At 34.0% G+C, this 9,972-nt stretch overlaps 1 protein-coding gene across 2 annotated transcripts in view; it reads right to left on the minus strand.

The window, feature by feature from the left end:
- Klhl4 (kelch like family member 4) overlaps positions 1–9,030 on the minus strand; it is a 65,563-nt gene extending 56,533 nt beyond the window's left edge. Inside the window, exon 1 of one of the 2 annotated variants that reach the window (XM_070040106.1) lies at positions 8,424–9,030. In XM_070040106.1, the coding sequence (XP_069896207.1) occupies positions 8,424–8,839 (416 nt within the window). In that variant the 5' untranslated portion in view covers positions 8,840–9,030. Of the gene's footprint in view, positions 1–881; positions 946–8,423 lie in introns of those variants that run through there. The other variant, XM_070040107.1, reaches the window with a different exon arrangement.
- Between the last annotated feature and the right edge of the window lie 942 nt (positions 9,031–9,972).

Here is a 9,972-nt window from a genome sequence, read left to right on the forward strand (position 1 = left end):
AAGATCACAGTTCGAAGCCAACCCAGGCCCCCCCAAAAAAAAAAAAAAGTCTGTGACTCTTATCTCCAGTTCACCACCCAAAAAGCTGGAAATGGAACTGTGGCAAATGGCACAGATCTAGCCTTGAGAAGGTGAAGCACCACCCAACATACACACAAATTGTATTATTTTTAGACTCTAGTAGTGTCTTTATAAATGGGAATTCAAAGCAAAATGAAAGATTTCCTCTTACTCCAATAGTATTGGGTTTACGGGCTTACTGTATTTCCATCAAGTGACCACTCACTTTCTCCTTTTTTTAGAGAATGACATTATACCAAATCCAGAGTAGGGAAAGTAACAGAAGTAGAAATGCTGAACTGAAGTAATTGCTCCTCTCCTCAGTGCTGTGAAAACACTCTATTCAAAGCAGCACAGGTGACAACATTCTCCAAATCTGTGTTTGGCAATCCCTAACAATGAAATCACTGTTTTCTTTATTAGTTAAACTTTTCAGACTTCTAAATCATTTGTATGATAAAGTGAATTTGATTATATGTTTACTTCAGATATTTAACATGTTCAGGTCCTACCTGTAACAAGTGCAAAAAGAGAGCATAAGTAGGATTTTCAAGAAATGTCTGACTATTACTGAGAGATAAATACAATAAATGCATAGTATATTAGCTTAATCAAAAGCATAATAAGAAGTTGTTTATGTTGCCAATGTTAGGCTAAATTTTAACTGAGTAAAGGAAAATATAATGTCAAGGGTAAATTGCATATTTCATAGGTAGGGAGCCAGCTAAAAAAGCAAGCTGACCAAGTGTAAGGCAATGACTTTAATCCCCTGACCCATCCTACACACACATATATACACACATACATTCAGGAACGTTTACCTCATCAGTGGCTCATTCCTGTAATCCCTTCTCCTCAAGATGCTGAGATTCAGAGGGCTGCAGTTTGAATCTAGTTGGGGCAGATAAGTCCTTGAGACTCTGTCTCCAAATTAATAGCAAAATCCAAGCTAGAAAGGTGGTTTAACTTCAAATATCTTCAACTCTTTTGTCAGAGGTAGAAAACAAATAAATAAAAAGTTTTAAAATTTTGGCAAGTGTAAAACTAATTTAGGAGACAGAGGTAGGAGGTAGTTTGAGGGGAGTCAGAATAAAGGTAGTGAGACTCAAAACAACACTTTTTAAGCTGAACTATAGCTACAATATTAGTGCATATGCCTTGCAAGGGGACAAGACCATGGGTATAATTCCCAGATCATGAAAGGATATCAGTGCTCTTGCACCAATTGCAAAAGATTCAGGAATATGGAAACACATGGATATTTGAATGGGTAAAGAAATTGCAGTTTATACATACAATGAAATATTCTAATTTATAAAAAAAACTACCTACATGAAAACATGGATGATCCAGAGTAAATACAACATGATTAAACTTACATGAAATATCCTTCATAATCAAACTCAGAGAAAGAGGCAGTGGTTGCTAGGAGCAAGAGGATGAAGATCATTATTAACTGCTATTCAGTGAGTATAAATTTATATGGAATAATAAATTCTAGAGATATGTTGTAAAAACAATTTATAGCTAACAAAACTGCTCAATGAGTATAAATCTATATAAGAACAATACATTCTACAGATGTACTGTAAAACAATGTGTTTATAGCCAACAAAACACTGTTCCTTAATTTTTTACGAGGTTAGGCTTCATTTTATGTATTCTCTCCACAACAAAGAAATAATAAAATAAGAACATACGAAAATTGTACCAGACACCTATCAATGAACACACTGATACTGAAAGAGGTAGCAGAAAGCCCATAGTTATTTATGGCTAAACAAAGGACAATGACATACTTTTTAAAGAGGAAGTAATCTCCAAAAATAAATGTGGAAATCTGTGAGATGTTAAGAACAGAATATGTTGGCCTGATCTGTTTTTTAGTACTCCTCAAGTTACATTCTGCCCACCTAACGGACACATCAAGAACAATACTGAACAAAGAAGGCATTATTGTCACAGGGCTTCAAAAGCAAATGCTAGTTGGAAATACTCTCTTTACATATCTGGGCTTTACCTTAATATAAATCTATGCTTTGTAAATACATGTGAAGGACTATTTATGAAAGTACAAGGCATCTCATTATTGCCTAAAGGAGCAAGTCTCCAACATATACACACACTGTGCACCAGTAGGAGTTACATATTAAGATTAATAATATGGTTTATATTGGTATTGTTTCTAATTTATTTTAAAATTGATTGTCCATGATTTGAATATGCTATACTTATAGCACTTATAGTACTCCATACTGTTGTTAAACATAAATTACCTTCTAGAGTGTAAGAAACTTGGAAACAGTTATGTCATATACATTTTTCTCTGTTTTAGGTGTCATGAACTTATGCATTTAAAATATGTACTGAACTGAAGAATGAAAGATAGCTTGGTTCTAATTTTTTTCATGGAATTGTATGCTAAATATGGTGCTTTCTAATGAGCTTTCTGGACTCTTATTCTTTTGCATCAGTGTATAAACCCTACATTACATTTATTTTAGCTTCTTTAACAGTAGTAAGGGCCTACTGACATATTACACACTTGTAAAAAAAAATAAGCAATACTCATTCAGCCACAGTTTTCAAAGTGCTCAGAATCCCAAATAAAGCTGTCAACATAATAGCATGGTAATAGCTTTCTCTTCTAGATAATATCTGTTCCAAGTCTCATAGTTTCTACAACAGGAATTGACAAATTAGTCCGCATGCTGAATTCAGCCAGCTAGACATCTGAATACTCCAAGACACAGAAATACAGTCTATACTTTTAATGGTTAAAATAAAAAGGAAAAAGAAAATTGAAATTATAACAATCATAATTCAATGATCATAATGTACTTTTATGGGAACACTGTCACACTCATTTACACACAAGAGGCTGCTTTCAAGCTGGAGTTGAATACTTCAACAGAAAGCAGCTGGCAAAGTTTTAACTAACCTATATTTAATCTTGATAGTCTGACTTACTACAATCCATATCAGTTGATAATGTAGTAAAGAGCTTCTTGATATTTTTTTTTCAAATTCCAACTACTGCTTGGACCACTACCAAATTCTTTTCAGCAAAAGAATGAAATTTTAACCGACCAGAAAACAGAAACACAAAAATCTTTTCAAATGAAAAGTTAGAGATTATTAAAATTATAATGCCACATTATGCTATAAAATAATTTACTGAATGTTCAGGCAATAACTATATATCTGGGAGGAAGGGTATTTTGAAGTTGTTGCTGTTTGTTTTGGGTTTTCTGTGTGTGTGTGTGTGTGTGTGTGTGTGTGTGTGTGTGTGTGTGTGTGTGTGTGTGTGTGTGTGTGTGTGTGTGTGTGTGTGTGTGTGTGTGTGTGTGTGCTTGAATTAAAGGCCTGTTTGCTAACCCTGAGTTGTTTTGCTCAAGGATAGCACTCTACCTCTCCAGCTAAAGCTCCACTTATAGCTTTTTTGCTCATTAATCAGAAATAAGAGTCTCACAGACTTTCCATCCCAGGGCTGACTTTGAACCATGATTCTCAAATCTCAGCCTACTGAGCAGCTAGGAGTACAGGTATGAGCCACCACAGATACGCAGCTAGGAGAGAATTTTTATAACTTCTAAGCAACTATGTATGCTTAATATTTTGCATTATCACAGATAAATAAGGTTTCATAAAGTTATTAAAAGTGTAAAATAATAATATTAACACTTATTGAACACCTATGTGTGAGGCAATGTTCCAAAACTTCACTATTTACTATTAATCCATAGTTATATGAACAAAGTATAATTACTTTTATCATTTTACAAAGGAAAGAACAAAATTCACAGAAATAAAAAATTAGCTGGAAAGCATATTAGCAAATAAAATAGAGAACTGAAACTATTTTGACTCTGAAGGCTCTTTATTTTGTGTTTTTATAAAGGGTATGAAAGAAAATGTTCCAATAAAGGAACACATTTTACATGGCAGTGTACGTGAATTCATAAGTAGCTTTTATATTCAAACAATGGATGTTTTAGACTAGTTACTATGATTTAAAAATAAATTCTTTTCTTCATATCAATTAATTCGTTAATCAAAGTGATTTTTATCCCTATTAGTTTTAGAAAGAAATGACAGTTGACATTCTGGAAAAGACTGAATAAACATTAACATAAACTAAGAAAATGATGTTTCTTCTAAGGAAAACAAACTATTAACTGAAAAAACTTACACTTTTTTCTGTTATTTAGATATTCCCAATTAATTCCTGTATTTGGCACTGGAAGCATAGGAATGATCAAAGAACAGGAAGAAAACTGGCTTACATTTTCCCATTACCAAGAAAATGTATTTATATAAATGTATTTATATAAATGTATTTATATAAAAGTACAGGGATTTTTCAAAAACTAACCTTGGCAAATGTCCATACCTTATTGCTTTTCAGTAACAGCTCACTTGAAATTTAACCATATATATAATAATTATTATATATATAATCAGTCTACAAAACATGTTATATATCTATATCTATCTATATGTTTTTCTTTCTCTCTTGTCACTATCTGAGCTGCTTTTTAGGAACCTCCACTTCCTACTTCAAAGTGTTAATGATCCTAATAAAAGTTATGGAAGAGAGGCTGGGTGCTAGTGGCTCATGCCTATAATCCTAACTACTCAGTAGGCTGTGATCTAAGTATCCGGTTTCAAAGCAAGACCAGGCAGAAAAGTCCCCATGAAACTCTTAATCTCCAATTAACCTTTCCAAAACTGGAAGTATAGCGGTGGCTCAAAGTGAGAGTGCTAATCTTGAGCAAAACAGCTCAGGGACAGCAACCAGGCACTGAGTTCAAGCCCCATTACCAACAACAAAAAAAAAAATTCTAGAAAAGATTATGTCTTTGGGCAATAAGATATATGTGGATGTAAAACTAATTATGGACTAGGAAATATTCCATGAATAGAAATATTCCATGAATCTATGGCTATTCTGGCAATAGTTAATAAGAAAAATGATGTAAAAATTAATATATTCTCATCTTGAGGATTGTTAATAGAGACATTCAAATCCCTAGGATGTAAAATTGATATTTGGCTACAGTTTTAATCAGGAGCTGTCAGACGATGTTCAAATTATACAGTTCACACCTTTGACCTGACAATGATATAAGTATATGATATAATTATAAATTAACATGCAACAGAATGCCTAGAATATTTTTAGTAAACAATATGCAATTCATAACATTTTAAGATAAAGGTCTTGAAGTAATTTTTATAATTTCCATTTAAAGTTGAAACCCTAAGAAATCATACAAAATCCTATATCATAAAGATAAAAATCATTTGGTAATATTCTTTAGAATTCATCCAATACTGTATATAAGAGGGACATAGTTCAGGCCAGTCTGGCCTAAGGGAAAACTCTATCTCTAAAACAAACAACACAAAAAACCACTGGATGTGCAGTTCAAGTGATAGAGAACCCAAATTGCAATTGTGAAGACCTGAGTTTAATCTTCAGTTCCACAAAAAGAAATCATTTTTTGTTTTATTACGTCTTCTTGATGTAGTCCAATAATTTTTTTTAAAGGACAAGCTTCTCCAAGTCAATGATACCTTGGTACCCACAAACTAACTTTTAACAAAAGCTTGGAAAAACCTGAGATATATTTATTGTTTTATTCTTAAATTCTCTTTATTACTTTCCATCACTACATATGTAATCTTTAGCATAGCAATGATGACATAAGCACTGTTGTTAAAAATCTCAGGAGTCATCTTTCCAGGATGAAAGATACAGGGAAAAAAGTAGGTATTATTGTACTAAAAATAAAACATTCCATAATTTTACTTCTCTTTATTATGCATAAGTCTCAAAGAAAACCTTCGGGGAAATAACACTATAATATAGCAGAAGCAAAACTCAGTAATTAAGATGGTTCAACATGTTATAAAAACAAATCAAATATCAAGCTTGAATTCAAGAAAGTATATATTTGATGTTACAGAGTATGTCATGCTCAAATGTGTTAGTGTTTTCTTGCATTCAGAGCTTTAGTGTACAGCATAATACACTGTAAATGCCTCTTAAGCACACTTTAGTTTTACAGCATGGGGGAATTGAACTTGTATTCATGCTTATGAGGCAAAAGTTCTACCATTTGAGAAACATGCCATGTCCTTCTCATTTAGTTTTCTTTTCAGAGAGGGTACTCTAGTAACTTTGTTCAGGCTGGCCTCCATTTATGATCATCTGTCCCATCCTCCTGAGTAACATCACAATGCTAAACTATATATTTGTGTTTGTGTGTGTGTGTGTGTCTGTGCTAGAATTGGGCTTAATCTTAGGGCCTTGGGCTCTCATTCAGCTTTTTCACTCATGCCTGGCGCTATCACACTACAGCCATACATCCAGTCCAGTATTTCGCTGGACTCATTAGATATTTCATAGCTTAGTGGCAATGGATAGAGCCCACATACACTTTACATCAATTTCTTCTATTAATCCTATCATATATTAGCATGATAAATGCATTATAAATAACTAACCAGTATTCATATATCATTCTTAGATAAAGCCTCACTTTACTCAGAGTTCCTCATTTTGTTCTAGAAAAAGTCCCTTTGTCCCATATTCCATATCTTCATCATGTCTTCTTAAGCTCCACTTCATCGAGGGAATTGTTTTTTGTTTTTTTGTTTTACATTTTAAAATTGTGATGACATTGTCAGTATTAGTATTATTAACAAAGTATTTGATAGAATGCCTCCATATTTGAATTTGTCTTATGTTTATCTCATGAATAAACTGGAATGATGAGATTTGGAGAGACAAGAGACAAAAGTTCATTTCATCATATCATACCAAATACATATTCAACTTGATTACTTAACTCAGACAGCATGTCCAGTGCCTACTTGACCATATCTATGTGTTCTTCCCTATCCCTTTTACATATATTCGTTCACTCTTAAAAGCCCAGTGTTGTGCCCAACTTTCTAAAAGGGAGCATTTCTACCTAAATGATTTGGAATACTTCTGCCCAAGAGATTTTGTTTTTTCACCCTACTTACTCAATCATTTATTTATATCAATTTGTACTAGTAGATGTGTATTTTATGCCCTGGCTTACAATCTAATAATACTGTTTTCTAAATTGTTTAAATATGAGCTATAAGGAGCTCTCTCAGTTGGTTCCTGTGTCCCTTTGACACATTCTCATCATTATTTTTAGCATTTCTTATTTTCAGAAAGTATAAGGTGGTCAACATTCATTTTCAGAAGATCATATTAAAGAACTTGTTTATTGACAATCCAGTGCTTTCCAAACCTCTCCTTTTTCATTTTCCCTTTTGATTTATATAAACGAATAGAACACAAATACACATATGCATATATATCCATGAATATATAGCACAATGCTATATATACATGTGATATATCAACTATTTCACTCATAAATTCATAAGGGAAATTCCAATACAGTTAACACTAAAGTAAAAATGTCTTTAGAAAGTAGGAAACAACACATACAAATTTAAGAAATAAACTTCAGGCTAAAATATTTCAGTGACTGAAAAAAAGAAAAAAAAATATTTCAGTGACTGAACACTTGTCCAATCCCCAACAAATCAATATAATTAACATATTTCTCTTGATGCCATGTGTTATATAATACAATATATTTTGTGTTCATTATATATATTTGCAAATTCAGAAATGAAATAATACTTTTAAATATCAGAGATAATAACAAGAGGTGTTTAATTATAGTAGCTAAAGAAGTCAAAATATTACAAGATCAACTATCTTATTAGATATTAGAATATCTAATTTTAAGCATTATAATTGAAGGCATACTAACTTAAATATGTATGCGCAGACACCCACTGTTAGGAATGTAACATGTGGACCATAGTATTTCACTCTTACTAAAGAGGCTGTGAGTAAAATGAATTTTAAATGAACCATCTGGAAAAAGTTTCAGAATCACTGCTTACATTTTAAGTTATTTGTAAAAAGCTCCAGATTAAAGTACTTTAATAGTTATTAACCAGCTGCTGTCATTTACTGTGCCTTATTACTGGAAGATCGAAGCCTCTGGGGTACACACAGATCAGTAATTATAAAAATATTAGTTATGAAACAGAATTCTGAATGGAGTGGAAATGGAATAGCAGAAGTAAACTCACTAACCTAAAACAGTTCCCATTTGTTATCAAAACATACGTATGATTACAGTGTTCTTTTTAGCTGAGAGCATGAGGTTTCTTGGAGACATTATTTGGCTACACATGAATTCAGAGAACACTGTAACACTATTTAACCCAAAATGAAAATTGTAGAGATAAAATTAATGTAGATTACAGCTTTCACTTATCTAACCAAAAACTCCTACCGTGCTCTAGAATCTTCTATATTGTTATCAGTCATCATCTCCAAATCTCCTAAGTGTTTCCCACAAGCTTCTTTGGACAAATTCTCCTCTGGAATTGCTTGAGGAATATCTTCATTTGCTTGGAGATGTTCTATAAGGTTTTGCTGGTGCCAATTTTGCTGGGCTCTTTGATGCACAGGAGCAGGTCCTGGAACTGGTGTCAGTATATTGGGGTGGACAGGACTGCTGCCTTTCCTCAGTTCGTTTCTATCCCGAGAGTGGTTTTTCAGCCTGCCCTGAACCGCGGTTCCTCTATGCTCATATCCTTCCTGTTGAGGGCAGCTTCCAGTGATAGGCGAACCTTGAGAAGGATGACTAAACCATCTCCAGCGCAGCCTTAGGATCTGTTTCACATCAAACTCCTTCTTGCCGGACATGGTTACAGGAGGAAAGGAGGAAAGACAAAAGCCTTCTCTAACAGCAAGGAAATGGAGCCTTTGTTATCTCTTGCTTCTCTCCTCTTACACAGAACTAACAAAAGCACAAGTGCAGAGAGAGAGAGAGAGAGAGAGAGAGAGAGAGAGAGAGAGAGAGCAGTCTTTCATGCACTCGGTCCCCTCCCCCTCTGCCTCTGGCACCCTGTGAACACTTCTAGCCTTCCAGCTGAAGCAAAAAGCTGCTGCTAACAGTAGAGGTGGGAACCCATACTGACAGGATGATGAGGTCAGACCTTAAACAAATAAATCAGCTTAGCACAGGAAAGCAGCAAGCACAACGCACTCCAACTGTTATATTTGAATGATCACAGCAGGCTTGGTCTGGGCTTGTAAATATCAAACCCAGGCTCTTCTATACTGATGGACAGTAGGTGCAACTTAGCCATCAAATCAAATCAATGTATTTAAACTCCCTTCCAGATCTCTTCATCTTTCCCTTGTCAGATTCATTCCTCAGTAGCCCAATTTTGAAAATATGCCACTTTGTCCTAGGAGAATTGGTTACAGGGGAATTCATTATGATCTATTTTGGGACTCTCCTTGGGAGAAATTTTGAAAGCAGGTCAATAAGGAAAAACATCTTGTCCCCAGTCCACTTGTTTCAGACTTGTAGTTATTATATCCAAACCACATTTAAAAATGTGAATGTCTTTATCCCATCTACTTGAAAACCTAAGTAACTGCAGAAACCTAGAAAAATATTGGCTGTCCAGGACCAGAATTGTATACACATCCATCCATACAGACACACACACACACACACACACACACACACACACACACACACACACACGGGATAAAAATAATATCTGAAGCTCACAAATAAAAAGAGGGTAGTGCTTTTTTAAGTTAGTTAAAGAGATGTATTCTCTTAGTGTTTCAACATAAAATAGTCTGGTGTGGATCCATGCTACTATAAGCACTTTCATCGCACTCTTTCCTTTCACAGGAAAAGTTAATAGCTTATTTTCTTTGTTCAGAAGTCCTTATGAAAGGATGCAGCAGGGCATGTTTTGAATTAACTCAAAATTACCACACTGTTCAAATGTGTACCCAAAGAGCTTTGATGCCTA

Source organism: Dipodomys merriami, unplaced genomic scaffold, assembly GCF_024711535.1.
Source record: "Dipodomys merriami isolate MVZ:Mamm:240054 unplaced genomic scaffold, mDipMer1.0.p SCAF_3, whole genome shotgun sequence".
Lineage (NCBI taxonomy): Eukaryota > Metazoa > Chordata > Mammalia > Rodentia > Heteromyidae > Dipodomys > Dipodomys merriami.